This window comes from Oncorhynchus mykiss, unplaced genomic scaffold, assembly GCF_013265735.2.
Source record: "Oncorhynchus mykiss isolate Arlee unplaced genomic scaffold, USDA_OmykA_1.1 un_scaffold_600, whole genome shotgun sequence".
Lineage (NCBI taxonomy): Eukaryota > Metazoa > Chordata > Actinopteri > Salmoniformes > Salmonidae > Oncorhynchus > Oncorhynchus mykiss.
Window position 1 is genome coordinate 2,314 of NW_023494047.1, and position 22,441 is coordinate 24,754.

Here is a 22,441-nt window from a genome sequence, read left to right on the forward strand (position 1 = left end):
TAAATAGTTGGCATGCTGAACTTCTACAGGCTTGTTTCAGGCCCCCTGTTGTCAGATTACTGCAATAGCATCACAGCGACTTAGTTCATAAGAATATGACAACCATGGCATTGAACATTACCCGATTTCATGACAATAATATGCAGTAGTTTACAACGCCTGAACCAAAACTAAATGAAATAAGATAGATAAAGTTGTATCCCAAATAACATTAAATCAGATGTTTATTTAAGTGCAGTATTCTTTCAATGTTAAGACTTATGACAATTTCCTCCAGTCTAAAAATCACAGCCAAAATGATTTCAAAATCATAATAGCTAGTTCTACCTTAAAGGAATGCAGCAAAAAATATTAAGAGACAGACAAACCAATGTCAGACTAATACATTATTAATGTACAATAAAACAAATGAAATACAGCAACTGTCCCTGGTAAATGTCAAGTCAAATTCCTAATTTGATATAGCTTGAGATATCCAACAAATCAATCGTAGACCTCACTGACAAATTCAGTCAAACGACGCAGTTGAAGGGTAATACAATAATTACTAATCATTTATATTATTTGATAAACTCTCAAACTCCAGCATGCATCCAGTGTTGTGGAATTTATATTATTTCTTCAGCTTGTCTTGGTACCTTCACTGTTATTTGGCATGTCTGATTTGTCACGTTATGCTTTTCAAAACAGGCCTCACTGAGTGCACAAGAGATGTATCCCAGAGCTTACTCAAGTCAGGGTCGTGTTCATTATGGCACACCGTATAAAAACATTTTGCAACAGAAAAGTGTTTCTATTGGATAAGTTCAGAAAGTACCCTACATGACCAAAAGTATGTGGACACCTGCTCTTCCAAAATCATGGGCATTAAAATGGAGTTGGTCCCCCCGCCCCTTTGCTGCTACAACAGCCTCCACTCTTCTGGGAAGGCTTTCCACTAGATGTTGGAACATTGTTGCGGGCTTCTGTGAGCTTGTTGTTGCTCCTAGACGTTTCCGCCTCACAATAACAGCACTTCGTTGACCAGGACAGAAATGTGACGAACTGACTTGATGGAAAGGTGGCATCCTATGACGGTGCCACGTTAAATCACTGAGCTCTTCAGTAAGGCCAATGTTTGTCTATGGAGATTGCATGACTGTCCTTGGTTTTCTACACCTGTCAGCAACATGTGTGGCTGAAATAGCCAAATCCAATCATTTGAAGGGCTGTCCACATACTTCTCTCGGTTTCACTCAGTTTGAGAACATTTTCTCACGTTTGGTGCCTATTGAACATGTCCCTAGGTTGTGGCAGGCAGGCAGACAGGGAATCAGTACCTGAGATGTATTAATGCTATGCTAATGAAAACAAGAGGAGCAGAGCCTAACCCCAGAGGAGCAGAGCCTAACCCCAGAGGAGCAGAGCCTAACCCCAGAGGAGCAGAGCCTAACCCCAGAGGAGCAGAGCTGTTAGTGGTTTAGATGGACATATTGTACACATACTGTACACCAAGACCTTGATACAAGCAAGCTTCCAGTCAATGAAAAGGCAGCTAAAAGAGTGTGTGCATGCACAGCTCAATTCTGATTTGTTTTTCCTTACAAATTAGTATTTGACCAATCAGATCAGCTCTTAAAAAGATCAGAATTGGCCAGCCTGTGTGTTGCATGTGAATGTGTTGCTTGTGCCTGCCCTGCGTGCACAGTGTCCCGTTCCAGCCGGGGGCAGTGGATGTTCCCCTGTTGTCACACGTACTGCTGGGGCTGTTTCTGCGGGGCGGCGGCCGAGGCCAGGGTCTTGGCTTTCTCTGTAGCAGTCTTCACTGTGTCCCGGACGCAGGGCTGGCGCTGGGGTGCCTCTCCTGTGGGCAGAAGACGAGAGAGACATGGGGTGAGTGTGTATACAGTAAACTAACCAACTCGGTTCCAAAACTGGTGGTACCATGAATGCAAAATGTGAACATGGAGTTACTTCAAGATTTGATATCCTGAGTCTAAAAGTGTGTGTGTTGGAAAGATCACAAGGCTCAGGTAACAGGACTCTTGTCATGATGAGGAAGCCAGCAGGACTTCTGGTCAGAGGTTTGTTCCTGGGTCAGCAATCTCTCGAACAGTGTGTGTGGTTTGGTTTTACTATCCTTGTGGGTACCAGAAGTCCTCACAAGGATAGCAAAACAAGGAACATTTGACAAGTGGGGATATTTTGCCTGTCCCCACAAGGAAAAAGGCTATTTTAGACTTAGGGGTTAGAGTGACGGTCAAAATGTTTAGGGAAAATAGGATTTTGATTGGAAATACATTTTAAAACTTGTGTGTGAAACAATATCATAATCTTCCCTCCATCTATCCATCCACCTATAAAATATTATTTTAGACGTAGGGGTTAGAGTTAAGTAGATCTCTACCATCCTCAGAGGTCTCCTAGTCAACACACTAGCACCGTCACAACAAAGACAAGCAGAGCATTCCTCTTCTTCAGAGTGAGTTGTGAACACGGAGGCCATCCAAATGCTTCAAACAGACACTTCAAACATCTGGAAAATATTTAGACTGTCAGAGAGGAGAGGAGCCAATCTTGGAGTGGTTGTTGAGGCTGATAGATCCTATCTGGAGCGACCAGTAGGGAGGAGGGGGAGAAAGAGAGAGACACACACACACACGGCAGGCACAATGGATCCAGTCAGACAGGCCAAGAAAGACTAAGATGAAAGTTAGGAAAGAGGGCGAGAGAAAGATACTCAGAAAAAGGTGGCGGGTACTCCAGTAAGAGAGATCTAGACAAAAGTGTCTTGGTCAGTGAGTTGGTCAGGCCCACCGAGTCTGGCCAGCCTACAAGAGATGGGGTCAGTGGCAGCATAGCGTGATGTGGCCCAGAGGAACCTTTGCTCAGGGGATAAACTGTACTGGGAACAGGGACAAGGAGAGATGGGACAGAGGGAGGAGGCTACTAGAGTAACTGTACTGGGAACAGGGCCAAGGAGAGGCGACAGAGGCTATAGTAACTGTACTGGGAACAGTGACAAGGAGAGAGGGGACAGGAGGAAGCTACAGTAACTGTAGCTCCCTTTCTCCCTCCGTCTCCCCCTGACTGAACCCAGCCCAGCTGCAGGTCTGGAGCCACTGACCAGAATAACCACAGCCCTGGTCCCTTCCCAGGACCGGCTGCCTTGGCTGACCCCCAGAGCACCCTCTCTCTGGGGGGTATAGAAGGCTTCTGAGGCCTCCACACAAAGCCACATCTTTCCTCTGGGCTCTTTGAGCTCAACCCTCGCACCCGCTCTCTTTCTCTTCCTCGGACGCTGTCGCAAACCTCGTGGCTGGAGATGCAGGCAGGAGGGAAGATTAGTCGCTTCACACAAACGGACATGTGTGTATGTACGCAGTCGCAAACACAAGCAGACACACCGACGCAGTCGGATAGTCTCTAGCGCACACACCAACAGAAATACGTGCAGTCTCACACACTCCGTTATGAATAAAAACCTGATTGATGTTGGACAATGACAGCAGGAGGTGGCCCTGGTTGTTTCTACCACACTGTCTGAAATTGTACCCTACTCCCTATTGGCCCTGGTTGTTTCTACCACACTGTCTGAAATGGTACCCTACTCCCTATTGGCCCTGGTTGTTTCTACCACACTGTCTGAAATGGCACCCTACTCCCTATTGGCTCTGGTTGTTTCTACCACACTGTCTGAAATGGTACCCTACTCCCTATTGGCCCTGGTTGTTTCTACCACACTGTCTGAAATGGCACCCTACTCCCTATTGGCCCTGGTCAAAAGTAGTGCACTACATAGTGGATAGGGTGACGTTCCAGACGCACGTGACTTTGATCAAACCTTCTTGGACATCTGGTATGCTCGTTTGACTATTTCTCAGTTCTGTATCATCCTTGCTCCAACTCCTTTCACAGTACTGGAGCTACTGTGTATCGGTTCTGGCCGCTCCTGTGGAGGCGGTGGAGCCCAATTAACTGAAAAGTCGGGCACAGTGGGAGGTTGGGTAGGCAGAGCGGTGCTAAGATAAGAGACCCTGTAAAGCTTTAAAAACGCTAGGAACGATCCTCCACTATGTGGGGGAATGATCTGGCAGGGGTTCTGCACCCCCAGGAAATATTATATTCTCAGAGTAAGTGAATTAATAAAAACGCTAGGAACGATCCTCCACTATGTGGGGGGATGATCTGGCAGGGGTTCTGCACCCCCAGGAAATATATTTCTCAGAGTAAGTGAATTAATAAAAACGCTAGGAACGATCCTCCACTATGTGGGGGGATGATCTGGCAGGGGTTCTGCACCCCCAGGAAATATTATATTCTCAGAGTAAGTGAATTAATAAAAACGCTAGGAACGATCCTCCACTATGTGTGGGGAATGATCTGGCAGGGGTTCTGCACCCCCAGGAAATATTATTTTCTCAGAGTAAGTGAATTAATAAAAACGCTAGGAACGATCCTCCACTATGTGGGGGAATGATCTGGCAGGGGTTCTGCACCCCCAGGAAATATTATATTCTCAGAGTAAGTGAATTAATAAAAACGCTAGGAACGATCCTCCACTATGTGGGGGAATGATCTGGCAGGGGTTCTGCACCCCCAGGAAATATTATTTTCTCAGAGTAAGTGAATTAATAAAAACGCTAGGAACGATCCTCCACTATGTGGGGGAATGATCTGGCAGGGGTTCTGCACCCAGAGGAAATATTATATTCTCAGAGTAAGTGAATTAATAAAAACGCTAGGAACGATCCTCCACTATGTGGGGGAATGATCTGGCAGGGGTTCTGCACCCAGAGGAAATATTATATTCTCAGAGTAAGTGAATTAATAAAAACGCATGAAACTACAAAATGTCCTTTGTTCATGTCGCCTGAATAGGAAATTAAATATCACAGAAGTTACATCAAATCAATTTAGAGTGGAATATTATGTGAATCATAACTACATGATTCACAGCTAAACTACTTTTTTCATGAAAATAAAATCCCCCTTGACATTCATCTCAAGTTAGAATTCCTTCAGCCTACATGCACTTGCATCAACCGGGGCAAAATGATGGTACTAGTCTACAAAACATTAGGAACACCTGCTTTTTCCATAAAACACTGACAAGGTGAATCCCTTATTGATGTCACTTGTATTTATTTATTTTTTTACCCCTTTTTCCTCACAAATTTTATGGTATCCAATTGGTAGTTAGTCTTGTCTCATTGCTGCAACTCCAGTACGGACTCGGGAGAGGCGAAGGTTGAGAGCCATGCGTCCCCCGAAACAACCCAACCAAGCCGCACTGCTTCTTGACACAATGCACATCCAACCCGGGAAGAGGAAACACCGTACACCTGGCGACCTGGTCAGCGTGCACTGCGCCCGGACCAACAAACGAGTTGCTAGTGCGCGATGAGACAAGGATATCCCTGCCGGCCAAACCCTCCCTAACCCGGACGATACTGGGCCAATTGTGTGATGTCACTTGTTAAATCAACTTCAAAATCAGTATAGGTGAAGCCTGGAGACACGGATTGTGTGTGTGCCATTCTGAGAGTAAATAGGCGAGACAAAAGATTGAAGTGCCTTTGAAAGGGGTATGGTAGTATATGCCAGGTGCACAAGAACTGCAACGCTGCTGGGATTTTCCACTTTTAACAGTTTGCATTGGCGTCAACATGGGCCAGCATCCCTGTGGAATGCTTTCGACACCTTATAGTCCATGATCCGAAACATTGAGGCTGTTCTGAAGGCAAAGGGGGGTGCAACTCAATATTAGGAAAGTGTTCTTAATGTTTTGTACACAGTAGTTGCAGCAGCTACAGAACCACAATACAGGATCTACTGCTCTAGAAAAGCTGGTCATGTCTGTCCACATTGATGCCAAATGGAATCATGACTGTACTGGACTGCATTGTTCCTCAACTACTGTGGATACTAGAGCTTGTTCTAGAAATGGCTGCCTAGTGGCTACAGAAGCTACTACCAGACAGACGAGTGACATCCCCCAGCAAGGGTTTGGCACGAGGGTGTCACAGATCCATGGCTCTGTTGCAATATCCACACAAGTCTACACCTGTTGTATTCGGTGCACGTGACAAACTTTGATTTGATGCATACCATTTAGGAGGAAGCTATTGTGTCAAATGGTATCTTATGTACTATATAGTGCAGTACACTACTATTGACCAGGGCCCATAAGACTAAAGTAGTGCACTATATAGGGCACAGGGATCAACTTCAGACAGTCTGCACTGGACAAGTGGAACAATAGTATGGATATTGGAACGTAGCCATACCGTCACCATAGTGACAGATCCTAGTACTGTACTGACCCCCATAATAAACCTGAGGCCTAGTCCAGCTGTAGTGACAGACCCTAGTACTGTACTGACCACCATAATAAACCTGAGACCTAGTCCAACTGTAGTAAGACCCTAGTACTGTACTGACCTCCATAATAAACCTAAGACCTAGTCCAGCTGTAGTGACAGATCCTAGTACTGTACTGACCCCATAATAAACCTAAGACCTAGTCCAGCTGTAGTAAGACCCTAGTACTGTACTGACCACCATAATAAACATGAGACCTAGTCCAGCTGTAGTGACAGACCCTAGTACTGTACTGACCACCACAAACATGAGACCTAGTGACAGACCCTAGTACTGTACTGACCACCATAATAAACCTGAGACCTAGTCCAGCTGTAGTGACAGACCCTAGTACTGTACTGACCACCATAATAAACCTGAGACCTAGTCCAGCTGTAGTGACAGACCCTAGTACTGTACTGACCACCATAAAAAACCTGAGACCTAGTCCAGCTGTAGTGACAGACCCTAGTACTGTACTGACCACTATAATAAACCTGAGACCTAGTCCAGCTGTAGTGACAGACCCTAGTACTGTACTGACCACTATAATAAACCTGAGACCTAGTCCAGCTGTAGTGACAGACCCTAGTACTGTACTGACCACTATAATAAACCTGAGACCTAGTGACAGACCCTAGTACTGTACTGACCACCATAATAAACATGAGACCTAGTCCAGCTGTAGTGACAGACCCTAGTACTGTACTGACCACCACAAACCTGAGACCTAGTGACAGACCCTAGTGCTGTACTTACCATCGCAATAAACCTGAGGCCTAGTCCAGAGTAGTGACGGCATGATGCACACAGACAGAGGGGACAAAGACACAACAATGGAAATATGTCCTATAAGCAGGACAATAACCTAAAACAAGGCCAAATTCTACACTGGAGTTTCTTACCAAGAAGACAATGAATGTTCCCGAGTGGCCGAGTTACAGTTTTGACTTAAATCTACGGAGATACCTGAAAATGGTCAACAACTAATTCGACAGAGCTTGAAGATTTTTGAAAAGAATGGGCAAATGTTGCACAATCCAGGTGTAGAAAGCTCCTAGTGACTTACCCAGAAAGACTCACAGCTGTAATCGCTGCCAAAGGTGCTTCTACAAAGTATTGACTTCAGAGGTGTGAATACTTATGTAAATGAGATTTGTATTTCATTTGTAATAAATTTGCAAAAATTTCTAAAAACATGTCTTCACTTTGTCATTATGGGGTAGTGTGTAAATGGTTGAGGAAAAACAATTTAATCCATTTTGAATTGCGTCTGTAACACAACAAAATGTGGAATAAGTCAAGGGGTAATGAACACTTCCTGAAAGCCCTGTGGCATATGGCGCAGTCACGCAACGCGTGGGACCAAACACTTGTCTGTGACTATACGGCTTAAGCTAGTCACATGGGATGTTTTCAGCCTCTGAACATAGACAGACAAACGGTTGAATCATTGACTCAACCAGACTCGTTCAATTAGGAGAGTGGGAACTAGTAGGTGTCAATCTTTAGGAAGGGATATCTCCGAGACGAGAAATGGCCATACTCAAGACATGCAGTAAATCAGTAATCATTATCGTCGTATCACTCCACTCGGCGAAGGACTTCGAGAGAAGCAATCACGGCCTGATTATCCACAGACGATTGTGTGTTACACTTCCAAGGGAGAGAGATCTGGCGTCTGCTCACCCAAAGGCATGATGAGAGGGTTAGTGTTGAGAGTTGATTGGTGGGTGGGAGCTGTGATTAATTTCACGACTTCACTTCCTACCACAGCAATCAGCCATGAGGAGACTGACATACTTTTTGGTGCTTTCCGTCATATTTTCCACATTACACAATCTCCCAAAAATATAACTTTTTCCCTCTAAGAAAAGTTTGCCCATCGCCTCCAACCACATCATAAATCCCAGAAATAAAGTTGTTTGGTTCCCTGCTTCTCCTACTTCAGTACGTACCGTGTAAGTTAGACAGAGCGTACTCCAGGCCCTTCATGGCCTTCACCTGGTTGCTCTTGAAGCGGGCCAAGCCAAACTCCTGGGGAACAGAGCAGACAGACATGACAGGAAACAGCAGGGTTTAAATGGGGAGACATGAGAACAGCAGGGCACCCCCCCCCCTCTTTCTTTCTCTCTCCCTCCTATCATCTCTCTTGTTCTCTCTCTTTCCCTTCATCTCAACTTCCTTTCTGTCTCTAGGGGTAGCCAAGGCTAGCCCACACTGCTAATAATAATAATAATAATAATAATAATAATAATAATAATATTTTTTTTCTACCCTGCGTAGAAAACTGGCCTTGTGTAGAAAACATTCCTGGTGGAAGATGACCATTTCTTTGTTTTGGCATCTGCAGACACTTTTCCACTTGTGCCATTACTCGACCCTATAAACCCTCTCTCGTGTGTGTGAGAGAGAGAGAGAATGCCTAGCTTGCTGAGGTGGAAAATACTTGTGGGCCTCTTAGATTTGTCCGACCAAATATCTGGGTGGAACTTAAGGGAAAATCTGTTTTTCAACTCAGACTGGGCTTTAGTTATAGATGGATTATATACATATGTTCTCATAGGTGTCCAACAACGACCGCAAGCAGATCCTTCAAATTGATTTCCCAGGCTACAAATCCAAATGTACTGCTGCTTTGCAGACTGCTGCTATTCAATATCTGCTCCCATTTAAACGGGTCATGGCTTTGGAGATGAAAAGGGATCGTCTGTCCTGAGGTGAACTGGAGGTGAGGTACTTGAACTATTTTGCTGTAGTGTAGTGGTCCTCTGAGCCTCGTATACGTGGATGTATTCAATAGCCATCAGGCCTGGGTTCAAATAGTATTTGTTATCCATTAAAATAATTTAGCTGCACTTGTTTGAGCCTGATTGGCGCAATGTCACCAATGGAGTAGTCCCAAAACCAAACTCATTCGGCAACCCGCTCAAATCAAGGCTCAATCAAACGCTCAAAGTATTTGAAAGAAAGCAAACACTATTTGAACCCAGGTCTGCTTCGAACATTACTTTAGTCCTGGATGTACACTATCCATACAGGGAGACAGGGCTGTCCTATAGCTGGTCTGGGGCTGGCCTGTCCTATAGCTGCTCTGGGGCTGGCCTGTCCTATAGCTGCTCTGGGGCTGGCCTGTCCTATAGCTGCTCTGGGGCTGGCCTGTCCTATAGCTGCTCTGGGGCTGGCCTGTCCTATAGCTGCTCTGGGGCTGGCCTGTCCTATAGCTGCTCTGGGGCTGGCCTGTCCTATAGCTGCTCTGGGCTGCCTGTCCTATAGCTGCTCTGGGGCTGGCCTGTCCTATAGCTGCTCTGGGGCTGGCCTTCCTATAGCTGCTCTGGGGCTGGCCTGTCCTATAGCTGCTCTGGGGCTGGCCTGTCCTATAGCTGCTCTGGGGCTGGCCTGTCCTATAGCTGCTCTGGGGCTGGCCTGTCCTATAGCTGCTCTGGGGCTGTGGTATTTCTGTTGTGCTGGTCTGTACTACATCGGTGCTGTACCTGGATAGGTCTGGAGAAGCCGTAGACTCCAGAAGAGATCCAGGCCTCTCGTCTGAGCAGCGTGAAGGCAGGCCGGTCTCTGACTCCTGGAACACGCAGCGCTCCTCCACAGTCTAGGAAAGAAAGGAGGAAGGGATGGGGGGAGAGAGAGGGTGTTAACCAGGTGGTGTTGGTTTGCTGACATCAACTATAGGGCACAATACATAAAGAAGCAAACAACTTCAATGCAAAATGAATGAAGAACAAGTTATCAATTCCACTTCATTTTGAGGAACTGGTTGCATGTGATAATAACATACTGTTTTGGAGAATCTGACATTTGTTTTGAAATATGATCTTGTAGATAATTACAAAGTTGTTCCATCTGTCTAGTGATATGAGTCATCCCCTCCTTCAGCTGCCGTCTACTGGAATCAAAACAAGACAGCGCTCGCTAGCACGCCACCACAACGCTTTGCGTTAACTAGACGGAGGGCATAATCTGGTGGGGGTGGGTGTGTTCCTTATGGTGCTCCTCTTTGCTCATCCATCAAGTGACAGCACCATATTGTTAGATAGACGTCAAGTGTTGGTGATCTTGAGACGAACACAAAGTGGGAAGGGGATGGACAAAGTGTTGGTGATCTTGAGACGAACACAAAGTGGGAAGGGGATGGACAAAGTGTTGGCGATCTTGAGACGAACACAAAGTGGGAAGGGGATGGACAAAGTGTTGGTGATCTTGAGACGAACACAAAGTGGGAAGGGGATGGACAAAGTGTTGGTGATCTTGAGACGAACACAAAGTGGGAAGGGGATGGACAAAGTGTTGGTGATCTTGAGACGAACACAAAGTGGGAAGGGGATGGACAAAGTGTTGGTGATCTTGAGACGAACACAAAGTGGGAAGGGGATGGACAAAGTGTTGATTGAATCATAAAAAGGTCTGTGTATGATTGTAGTGTAGGTCTAGTTGACATTGACCAGGTATGGTGAGATAAAATGTCTCATTCAGTCTCTCACATTAAAGCCTTGTTCTATTGCTAACCGTAGAATGGAGTGAACTCTGACTCTCGTAGAGACTTGAGATGTAAACCATGAGATATCCACCCACCCGGCTGACTCAAAGGAGGTTACACAACTTCATCTCTTTCTCATCCAACAAACCAGGTCCCTGAGAAACAGAAAACCACCAACAATACATTTCACGTCTGTGTCTCTTTAGTCAAGGGCTTACCAGTCTGAACCAATATCCAGCCAGACTGTGGAAATGTTGCACATTTTTTTTAGGAAATGTCACAAATTATATACAATGAAAACATTGTGGGTATCAGCATGAAGGAATTTCTCTGGGAAACAGTATATTCATTGTGCTGTAGGCTTGGAGACGGTCGGTTGCTAGAGAAAACAAACAAGCGCAACCAGTAAACAAGCCAGTCTCTCAGGGGGGCGGGGCAACACAGAGGGCACTTTCTTGTCAATGTCTAGGGTCTTGTGGCTGTAATATAGGTCAACCACTGGAGGTCATGAAGGGACAGATACCAACCTAGCCTAAACCATTGAGGAAATATATTTCATTCCGTTTCTAAAGATATGCAATAATAACACTATTTGGACAGCAGTTTTCATGTAGACGTGCATATCAAAGTCTCTGTTCAATAGTAGGCTGTGTGCTAATACGTAGATACATTCTTATCTTAGTCAATACTAATAGTGTCAGTGTTTCCTTTTTTTAGAGGCGGTGCGCCGCTGCTAGATGCAGTAGGGGAAACACAGCGTGTTCCTCTGTCTGGTGGTGGTGCTGATACCATCTCCTAAAGACAGAACACGGATTTCTAACAAATACAAGACACTACATGGTGCTGAGTCAGTGTACAGTACAGGGACATGAGCGTCCACCAACCTAGTAAAACAGAGAAACCTACACGTACTAACAAACACATACATGAACTACATGTGCCTGGCATGAGTGTCAAACCCACACGTTTGGTGTTACAAGCACCATTCTCCAACCACTACGCTGTGGGAACCAGTATCCCTGGGTTCCAAATCAACACATAGACCCTACTCACTTCTTGGTGTAGGGGCTAGGGGTCGACTCAGAACGGAGCATATGTCGGGGTGTACCTCACCATTAACGTAGTGTGATTGAGGTTCCAGGTGTACGTGGTGAGGCTCTTGGTGACCGGGTCGACGACGGAGTCCTCTACGATGTAGACGGAGCGTGATAGGTTGGAGGGGAAGAGGAACTCGGCCCAGCGAGGCATTCGATTGGTCTTGGTGAGCAGGCGTCTGGAGAGAAGCCGCTGGTCCGCCGTCACCTCACGGAGCACCACGTCCTCCGTGAGAACATGGGTGCTGATGCACGGGAACACACACAATGTTTGTGGTATGCTATCAGTTGGTCCAATTACTAGTTGTTCAGACAACATAACATATTTTCACGACACTTAACATACTCCACAAACACATTTTTAACATTGTCAGTACTTCTGAATTTAACCTGCTAAATAGTTGCAGATTTGTACATTTGAAGTACTTCTATTTGATTATTAGCAATCGAATACAAACCTTGAATCAAGTAGTCAAATAAAATATGGCTGGGTTAAATACAGAGCAGAAATTAACAATACAAACTAAATGAAGCCACTGACTGACTAAGTCACTTCCTTCTGATCTGACAAAGCTTGGCATCACTTCTCCACTGTGGTCATTCTCAGTTCTCCATCTTAATAAACTCTTCTCACTGTTGTTTTTTCTAAACTTGTGTAACAGCGTCAGACACCATCATCTCATTGTGATTGAGAGCAGGGCAATTCCACAGTAACATAATGATGCGGAGACTCCGATTCTTTCACTTTAGAAAGTATATCAAACAAAAAACAATGACTGCAAAGTTAAACAAACTGTACAACTCTATGCATAAGGACTACTTGTACCAATGTCCACTGAACATTTATACAAAAACACATTTGGTTGAATAGTGCAGATGCACAGTTTGGCTATAGAATGACAGTTGGTGCTGTTTGTGCAGATTCACATTCACAGCTGATAGTAGGAGAAAGCAGACAGGTTTTCCATGGGTCTGGAGTTTGTTACTCAATGGTAAATAGGCATATCCCTTCTCTCTCCTACTAGATGCGCATCTCACCAAATCATTGAGGCATCCGCCATAAAAAGCAGGTCAGCGCGAGGTCCTGTACCTGAATGGGTTGGGATACCTCTGCCAGAAGGCAGAGACAACATGGTCCCACGTGGTCCTGATGTCTACGTCGTTAGAGAAGTACTTGACCATTCTCCCCCTGCCTGCCGATGTGCAGGCTGTTGGTCTGAACACGGACTATTTCGAATTGTCCTGTCTGTGATAACTATGCTGGGTGCTCTGATGTTACTGACTCCATCCACACCTGACGCACACACTGAACCCTGGCGAGGAAGAGAGGTGGAGGGAGGGAGAGGGGTATTTCAGGATAACAGGTATAATAGGACAGACCTTTATCTCAGCTACATGTAGGTCTGATAACATCAGATACTGTATGTGTTCAAAACAGAACCAAAAAGATGTTGCTCTGCTCTAGGTTTGTAGCTACTACTGGCTAGCTACAGCCCTCTGTGGTTATTATGTGCAGCTTCAATCATTTTAGTCATTTAAGACACTTTTTAACAGACACAATTTAACAGCGACTTACATGAGAAATTAGGGCTAAGTGCCTTGCACATTGGCAGATTATTCACCTAGTCGGCTCGTGGATTCGAACCAGTGACCTTTCAGTTACTGACCCAATGCGCTTAACCATTAGGCTACATGCTGCCAGTCCCACAAAATAGGATGTACTGTGTAAAAGTAGCTAGCTTAGTATCTCCTGACAGCTGGGTCAAATACACACAGGTATCATATGAACTTAGACCAGTACACCCTGCGGGGTATCTCCGTTCGCTTTACTAGACCTGTCACAGATTCAGTCACATACTGTACAAGGGGAGAAGGAACATTGCTCAGGTTGCATGGGAAATAACGTGACCCCCTGCAACATGTGACAGTTGTGACGTTAGATGACGATTGGCACAAGGTCTTCACTAGTTACCACAACTACAAAGTCATAATTATCACTAAACCCCGCCTGTTCATACAAATTATCTCCTTAAAATCCAAGCTTTACCCTAAACTTAACCACACTGCGAACCTTATGACTAACCTTAATTTAAAGACCAAAAAGCACATTTTTGTTTTCATTCATTTTTACGAACTAGACCATTTTGACTTTGTGGCTGTGGTAACTAGTGACAACCATCAAACTGCTCATTCAATCGAAAAAGCATACCGGTTTTGAAATTAATCTTGTTCTATTAATACCTAGCTACATTGCCAAGAACATAACTCCCGTTCCCTTTACAATGTACTTGTCTGGATTGAGCGTGCTGGTCTTTGTGGAACATGTCACATTGACTGATCGTGCTATTATGCAACCTAGCTGGCAAAAACACTAAATTCATGCACGATTATGAAGGCTACATAAATTATTAGCTAGCTAGTAATTCGCTACTATACGGGTTTGTCTAGCTTACTGACATAATTTTAGCAGTTTCACAGAGTGAAATGTAACGTTAGCTATCGTTTTGTTTCGTGTTAGCATGAGTAGCTTAGCTAGCTAATTCCTCAAAATACAGATTATATCAAGTTATCAAACTGTACGGAACTATGGCAAGTATTTACTGTTCACATACCTGATATACTATCGCAGCATTTATGGGGATTTTCAGTGCACCAATAGTTAGATTTCCTCCGTCATGTTCCCTATTTTGATAGTAGCGTAACAGCAGTCGTCATTGAATCGGAAGTTGCCTAGTCCAAAAGTGGCATGTGTGGTATCCAACAATGCACCGCTTTAATCATGAATATTCATGATAGGACTACAACTCTCTTCTTCTATTGGACTTCATTGGTGAAAACCACGCCGATGAAGATACATTGTCATGATGTATACTTTTTTTAAACAGGAATATCTTTCGTTATTTGTCTGTTCTTGGAGAAGTTTACATTTTGAAATAATGTAAGGTAATAATTCACATCCAAACTGTTAATAATTTGTTTTTAGTAGCCTCTACAGTACATTGGCAGTGGTATATCCCCTTCTAGTGGTCTCTGTAACAGGTTTGTAATGTGCAGATTGAACTGTTTGCATGATTCACGTCGATTTGTGCATCATCTGGGCAGATGTAATCACAAAAACGTTTCATCATTTCTTTATTTAGTAACTATACCACAAACACACCAATGCATTAAATGGATTTTGCTGAATAAGATATGCAATAGATACTTGATCATTAAGACAAAAATATATAAAATAGTGCAAATGTAAATGTCCATTTAGAGAAATATCTTAATGCCCATTTAGATTAGATATTTATACAATATGAAATAAAAATCCAAAATAAATAGGGAACATACAATTCATTCATGAAACAAATACTGCAAATGTCTTTCTTATGTTACCTGCTTCAACATTAGTACTGCAGTATTATTTATCTGTATGATAAACAGGCTTACTATTCATGTCCCAGGTACACCTAAATAGATGTAGTAGTTTACGAGTTCCAGTAATAGGGTTTCCCCAGTAGGCTTCAGTATCCACACTTAGACCACAGTCTCTATGCCCCACATAAAATCTCTGAGTTTGGTGTAGCAGTGACCGGGTCCGTACGGAGAGAAGTCTCCCTCGTAGTACACCACAAAACTGTTCCGTTGCTGCTGAGGCACATGATGCACCTTACTACTGTAGGCCCCACAGTGACTGTCCATAGAGTAGGACTTACTATCATAGATACTGTAGTTAGGGGCACCTGCCATGACCATCAAGGCACTAGCTGGGTAGCGTCGCACCTCATCATGGTTGTGGTTCACTTTATTGATCAGATGACCAGACTCCTTCACTGTTGTAATGGTAATGGATACAGAGTCTGCTCCAGCCCCAGATCTATACCCAGTCTCAGTCCTCTTGTCCCCATCAGGCTCCTCTGAGTCTCTGGCCACCCGGGAAGACTCTTTGGTTCTAGGCATCTGCTTCCTCCTCCTACACTTGCGACAGAGGCAGTTGAGACATTGGCGCCGGGTTGGGAACTTGGTGCAGCCGTTGGTTCTGTTAGCCAGAATGATAGCCACCACCCCTGGGAGGCAGATGGCAGGTCCAATGGCGATGAGAGGGATCCCGCCCAGGGTCTCTCCCTTCATGCCCGACATGGTGAACATGAAGCCAAAGAACAGTAAGGGGCTGCTGATGGCCACCACCATCCCTGTGCGGGGGTTCATGTCGTCGACCCTCATGGTGTCCAGCCCTCCACGTCACTGAGTTCGCTCACTTCGAGACGGTACACTCCTCACAGTCCTCTTGTAACGTTTGTATTCCAGAGTCTAACCCTAACCCTAATCCACTCACAAGATGGGATATGTCGGGCGCATGCAATCTGTCGATCACTCAAATGGCATTGAGTGTCTAATTAACACACTTTTCAAACCAGGCATGTCATGCCTTCAGCTCTCTTTCTTAGCTATTACACAGCACTAGTTTGTGTTGTACTTACCTTCTCCACTTCATAACAAATGGTGGTAGGCAACTGCCATATTCACTGAAGTATAAACTTTCCCCTGTCAAAAAGTCAATTGCAGTTTTCCTTTGCAAGTCACTTGAACTACTCAGAAAATAGTCACTTTTGAATTAGTAGAAAAACCTCTATCATACATGAATTATATTCATACTTTATGAATGATTCATTCAATGGAAAGGCTGGGTGTAGTTGGTCTGTGCTGCATCGCCTGATGAAGGCTGTCTAGATATAACTGTGGTTGGTTGTGTGTTTGGAGAGGGAGGTTGAAGATGGACACGTACCCTTTAGAACAGGATCTGACTTACTAGAGGTGGAATGAAAGTCATCCCGAACACTTCCATCTGCTCTGTGGTTCTAGCCAAGAGACACAGTGTGCCTTACCCAAACCACAAACAAATATATAGAGAACGAGATCAGCTCTCTGGGTCTAACCTTGGTCCAACAGATGACGATACCTCCTATGAACCTAATTCTGGACTGATTTAAATGGCTTCGGGGTGTGTCCTGGCCCTAATTTCAAGGGAAGATGTTTTGACATGGGTCAAGCTTCTACTAGTGAGAGAGGAAGACGCCAATTCCCCCAGTGCTGTCTGATGCATATGGGGGAGTCGGAGATGCTCCTTCAATGGTCTCGTATTTGAGTGATACATGATAGGAGGGCGGTAGCAAAACCAGCCCCTTGCTGTAAATCAAAACTGGGTGTGTACCAAACATTTTGGGGTACCAAAATGTTTTGGAAAAATACACGGAAAGGGTCATGGGTTCATTGATTTTCATGCAACTAAAGAGAGCCTGGTTTGATTGCCACTGTAATGTTTTCTTTATCATGTTTTACTCTGAAGTCAATGGCACTATCGCTCTAACAACTCTGACCAACAGATGTAGGATCTTTAATATGAGACAGTCTGCTACAGCAGGAAAATATCCTGCAGCAAGAGGAAATTAGAATTATTATGTGGATTATAGTTAATGGACATTTTGTAGGGGTTGACACATCAAGTCTGAAATTTCAAAGTGGAAAACTACACGTTTTTAATTTCCTGCATTGCAGGAACGTTCTCCTGCAACAGGGTGATTGAATAAAGATCCTACATCTACAACAAACCTTTTATTTTTTCACTTTTTCCTAATATGCTGTAAGAGTCAAAGTCCAAAAGTAAGATATACAGTATATACTTCTCATAGAGAAGCTGTATACACACAGAGGAGACATACACTGATAAAGGTGGAGGAGAGGCCATTCTCCTAATCTAACTGCTATTGGGGTTGTATCCGCTCTCGTCAACCTTCTGTGGTTTCTTCGGCACTCATCGGGGCGAGTGCCAACTTCCTGCAAGGAACGGAACACTTGGGTTAGGTTGCACCACAGCCACTTGATTAGTGTGTGGTTTAGATAGAAGCTGCAGGTTGGATTACTGTACACTTGGTGGCCTCGGAATTCCGCCTGATATAAGTCTATATTGTGCAAATCCTCATGGACTCTGATGAAAGGCTTATCAGTTTACTAAACTATCTCTGCATATGACACTGTTAATGATGCATCATTTGGGGCCTGTGTCATTTAAATGACTCTGGTTTGAAAACAATTCTCAATGCATTTCATAGACAGGAGCTGGTGCATATCTTTCGTTGGATAATGCCAATTCTTATGATATGCTACTAAAATAAATCACTATTGATTTATGCTTGGGCGCGTTCTGTACACATGTAAAGCCGTCACAGCGTATCTGATTTGGAGTAGATCTTATTTCAATCGGATCCAAATGCAAAGACAACACACATCAGTTTCAATGGGGAAAAGTCCACTTGAAACAGAGTTTACGTCAAGCCTTTATGTCCTCTGTACTTGGAATATATAAGCCTATATATTCCAATATATATAAGCCTATGGTCAGTTGGAAATAAATTCATAATTCTAATAAGAAAAGAGAGACATTTCAGATGGACATGTCAGTGGTTTTATTTGATGAGTGACATAAAATATCCGTATTTTATATATTTTAATGTCGTGAGTATTTCGACACTGTCCGTCATCAGAAAGCAATCATGTTGTTTTACAACCCAGTACGGGGAATGGAGGGAACACTCAACTATATATTTGGCTGTAGTACTACTGTCAGGAGAGCACACTATTTCTGTTCATTGATTTATGTATTGATGGCAACTTACACACTAGTTGACCTACTCTGTTACACTCTGCATCACATACGGATGAATGATTTTGTGGATGTGTTGATAAAGTCCACTATATTTCAGAAGACATTGATATAGTTTGCTTAACAAATTGATGATCAAGACAGTTGACTATACTGTATCACTAACTATTGATAATACATCACATTATAACTAGTCCTTATATAACCCATATTATGTACAAATGTCAAACATTTCAGCTCGTATTTTAAGTGTTATGACTAATGATTGAAAAAGCCCTCTGAAGCAATAATGTTTGATGGTAGCTAAGGTTTCACACCTCACCAGTTTATACTGGGCACAAATTAGATTACAGTTTGTCCTAGCCACTGTGCTTCTACAACTGCATTGTTTGCTCTTTGGGGTTTTAGGCTGGGTATCTGTAAGCACTTTGTGACAACTGCTGGTGTAAAAAGGGCTTTATAAAATACAATTGATTGAGGACTTGCTTATGCCCTCGGGACAGTGGTAGAATGGTCATATGGTGACAACAGTTTATAATGCTGCAACCGCATCCAAACAGAAAACTCATTATCATTCACTGTTTATGACATCTTAATAGCAATTCACAAAGACATTTACCATTATAGTAAAAAGCATATGGATACATAATACAGGGTTTCCTTCATTTTGGATGAATGTAAAAAATGTAGTAAGCAATTGTGTGTAGCATATTTTGCACAATGCATCAGTGAAATCAGTGATCATGAAAAATCCCTGTTTTGTTTCCTCCTCCAGTCCCGTAGATGTCACTCACACACTCAGCCAAGGGGGGAAATGTGTAGTTACCGTTGTCGTTGACTGTTTTCTTCTTCATGAGTTTTGGCTGTGCACTCCATGGCGGTGTCCTCCATGGTGTCATTGTAGTGAGGTTGAATATCAAGAAAATAAGAACTAGCCCTTCTTAATCATGACTGGTTACACAGCAGACGAAAAGCTCCGCGTAGAGCAGATTTCAAACCTCAGGAGGAAATGGCTGAAGGACCAAGAGCTCAGTCCCAGAGAGCCCGTGCTGCCAAAGACAGCCCCCGGGCCGGTGGCAAAATTCTGGGCTGGCTTTCTGGAACCGAAGACCCTGTGTAGACTTTACGTGAGTTCATCATTTTGGCCATTTCATTGTACTATATCAACGAACAACACTGTGTGAATTGGATTAGAATGACTAACTAGCTAGTATTTGGGATAGCTACGTGCTATGTTTTTGTTTTGAGACGTCGGTGTTACTGTTTACTAGCTAGCCTAGCCAGTTGCATGGGTCGTCACTAGTTACCATAGCCACATTGACTAGTATTCTCATGCTTGGTGTGATGCCAGTCACCTTTGCCACTGCCAACCTGAATGTAACATAGCTACTGGCATGTTGCTAACTAGTAGTTGTACCGAAAAAGTGCATCAACTGTTGTCAGCAAGAAATCAACAACACCTGTTAACATTTGTGACACACGTCCCCTTTGTGTTGCTCTCTTTCCAGACCTACAAAGTCTACACTGGTGGAGTGTTCGCCTTGACCCGGTTGCTGATCCCTGCCTGGGTTGTGCATTATTATGTGAAGTATCATGTTGCTGTAAGTTCAATCAATTCAACACCAACAATTATATTGTCTTTTCATTCATGTAGTAATGTTGTTGTTAGGAAAACCTGTTCCTGGAGTGTAAGAGGATTTTGGCCCAACCAGACACCACATGGATTCTTCCAACCACCTCACAGGCCTAATTGGTTCGATTTAAAACACCAGGCCTCCCAGCTATAAATCAGACATGAAATGCCAGGCTGTGTCACTCAAAAATCAGCATTGCTAATGCTTTCCCTTGACCTACTGCCTAGATAGACAGGTCTTGATTTAAAAGGCTAAGACCTAATGGTCAAGAAGACTGATAATGTGTTTGACCTTGGATGTTCAAAGTTAATTGCGCTCCGATTTATGAAATGTTATTATACAGTAGTGGATTGCAGTTTTTAGCCCTGTGTTGTTGGTGTTCATTCACTATACCTGCTCTATTGAAAGTTGTATCATGCATGTGTCATAGAAGAGTCTTCAATTCAATCTAAAACATTGACCTGTCCTGCTTGTGTGTTTGTCACAGAAAAAGCCCTATGGCATCGTGGAGCTGAAGCCCAGGCTGTTCCCTGTAAGTACATCTCATGTGTTGTTATAGGAACAGGATTAAGCCTAGTCCTGTATGAAAAAGCACATACAATGAAGAATCTCCATTGTAAGTGCTTTTTAGTCCAGACTACAATTAATCTGTGTCTGTGAACTGGCTCTTAGTGTTACAGTGGATTCACTGCCCACTGGGCAAAAACAGGTTGAAACATACATTGTTTCCATGTCATTTCAACCGAAAAATGCAAATGTCAACATGGAAAACTAATTAGTTTTCCAAAAGTCATTGGGGAATTTTGTATTTTTTTCACCTAACTTTTAACCTAAATGACTGGGTGACATTTTTGGTTGATTTCACATTAAATTCATATTAGTTGACAGCTCAACCAAATGTAAATCAAAAGTAGATGTTGAACTGCCATCTGTACCCAGTGGGTGGGCAGAAGGGTTGGGTTAAATACGGACGACACATTTCAGTTGAACAACTGACTAGGTATCCCCCTTTCCCTTTCCTTTTGTATTGATGATTGGACAAGATGGCGCCGACAGAGGGTCACCTCACTTCTAGTCCTTAGGAAACTTTGCTGTGTTTTGTTTTTATTATTATTTATTATTTATTGTATTATTTCTTACATTGTTAGCCCAGAAAATCTTACGTGTTATTACATACAGCCGGGAAGAACTACTGGATATCAGACTTAGATGTGTGTGTATTAGGTTTTGTTGTGGAATTGTTCGATTTCTTGTTAGATATTGCTGCATTGTCGGAACTAGAAGCACAAGCATTTCGCTACATTTGCAGTAACATCTGCTAACCATGTGTATATGTGACCAATAAAATGTGATGTATTGCTTATAGATTTATTAACAGATGCATGTGACACAATGGTGCACTTTGGCAGTTTACAGTAAAGAACTGAATTGCAGTGTAGCTTATATATAAACTACACTGTAATTGTGGCCTACTATGGTAACACAAAATAATGTATTTAGCAGATGCTTTTATCCAAAGCGACTTACAGTCATGCGTGCATACATTTTACATATGGGCAATCCTGGGAATTGAACCCACTACCCTGGTGTTACAATAGTCATGCTCTACCAACTGAGCTACAACGGACCACAAAAGCTCTGGATTCCCAGACAGCTTTCCTAGACCTTGCAATGAAAGAGTAGGGACATCTAGCAACTGACTCTTTCATTATCTGTTAATTTTCCCTGTCTGTGTTCAGGGCGACACCATCTTGGAGACGGGAGAGGTTGTTCCAGACCTCCCAGAGAGCCATGGTCACCACTGAAGAAGACATAGTTGAAAGAATTACACAATGTCTTTTTGTCCCTGCCCTGTTGTAAAAAACTTGATGTACATGTCATTAAATAATATTTACAATACTAATACATGTCAGAGAAGTATATTTGGACAAGAATGTGGGGGAAAGAGTGCTGCATTTATTTGACTAATTCAGATCCAGTGTTTCAATCCAAATGTATTAGTCACAGGTGCCGAATACAACGGGTACAGTGAAATGCTTACTTACGAGCCCTTAACCAACAATGCAGTTAAAAAAATACAGATAAGAATAAGAAATAAAAGTAACAAGTAATTAAAGAGCAGCAGTAAAATAACAATAGCGAGACTATATACAGGGGGGGTACCGATACAGAGTCAATGTGTGGGGGCACTTATTAAAGTGACTATGCATAGATGATAACAACAGAGTAGCAG

The 22,441-nt window shown here is 43.4% G+C and overlaps 3 protein-coding genes across 3 annotated transcripts; 1 reads left to right on the forward strand and 2 right to left on the reverse strand.

The window, feature by feature from the left end:
- Positions 1–206: 206 nt before the first annotated feature.
- Positions 207–14,684, reverse strand: LOC110519680 (PRELI domain-containing protein 1, mitochondrial). Its single transcript, XM_036974496.1, is given in 7 exon segments — positions 207–1,843; positions 8,301–8,379; positions 9,837–9,916; positions 9,919–9,949; positions 11,948–12,173; positions 13,019–13,241; positions 14,541–14,684. Coding segments are annotated over 6 exon segments (624 nt in total). The 5' UTR covers positions 13,111–13,241; positions 14,541–14,684; the 3' UTR covers positions 207–1,727.
- A 766-nt stretch (positions 14,685–15,450) lies between these two features.
- LOC110498593 (transmembrane protein 215-like) lies at positions 15,451–16,137 on the reverse strand. Its single transcript, XM_021575244.2, has one exon. The coding sequence runs from the start codon at positions 16,135–16,137 to the stop codon at positions 15,451–15,453; it is 687 nt and encodes a 228-aa protein (XP_021430919.2).
- A 3,063-nt stretch (positions 16,138–19,200) lies between these two features.
- On the forward strand, positions 19,201–22,111 carry LOC110497183 (NADH dehydrogenase [ubiquinone] 1 beta subcomplex subunit 6). Its single transcript, XM_036974498.1, has 4 exons — positions 19,201–19,701; positions 20,083–20,175; positions 20,696–20,740; positions 21,948–22,111. The coding sequence occupies exons 1-4, from the start codon at positions 19,522–19,524 to the stop codon at positions 22,011–22,013; spliced, it is 384 nt and encodes a 127-aa protein (XP_036830393.1). The 5' UTR covers positions 19,201–19,521; the 3' UTR covers positions 22,014–22,111.
- Positions 22,112–22,441: the final 330 nt, after the last annotated feature.

Bases quoted from the DNA above. Each gene is read 5' to 3' on its own strand.
- LOC110497183 (XM_036974498.1), top strand. From the start codon at position 19,522: ATGACTGGTTACACAGCAGACGAAAAGCTCCGCGTAGAGCAGATTTCA. The intron at 19,702-20,082 runs GTGAGTTCATCA...CTCTCTTTCCAG, and splicing joins AGACCCTGTGTAGACTTTAC to ACCTACAAAGTCTACACTGG. The intron at 20,741-21,947 runs GTAAGTACATCT...GTCTGTGTTCAG, and splicing joins TGAAGCCCAGGCTGTTCCCT to GGCGACACCATCTTGGAGAC.
- LOC110498593 (XM_021575244.2), bottom strand. From the start codon at position 16,137: ATGAGGGTCGACGACATGAACCCCCGCACAGGGATGGTGGTGGCCATC.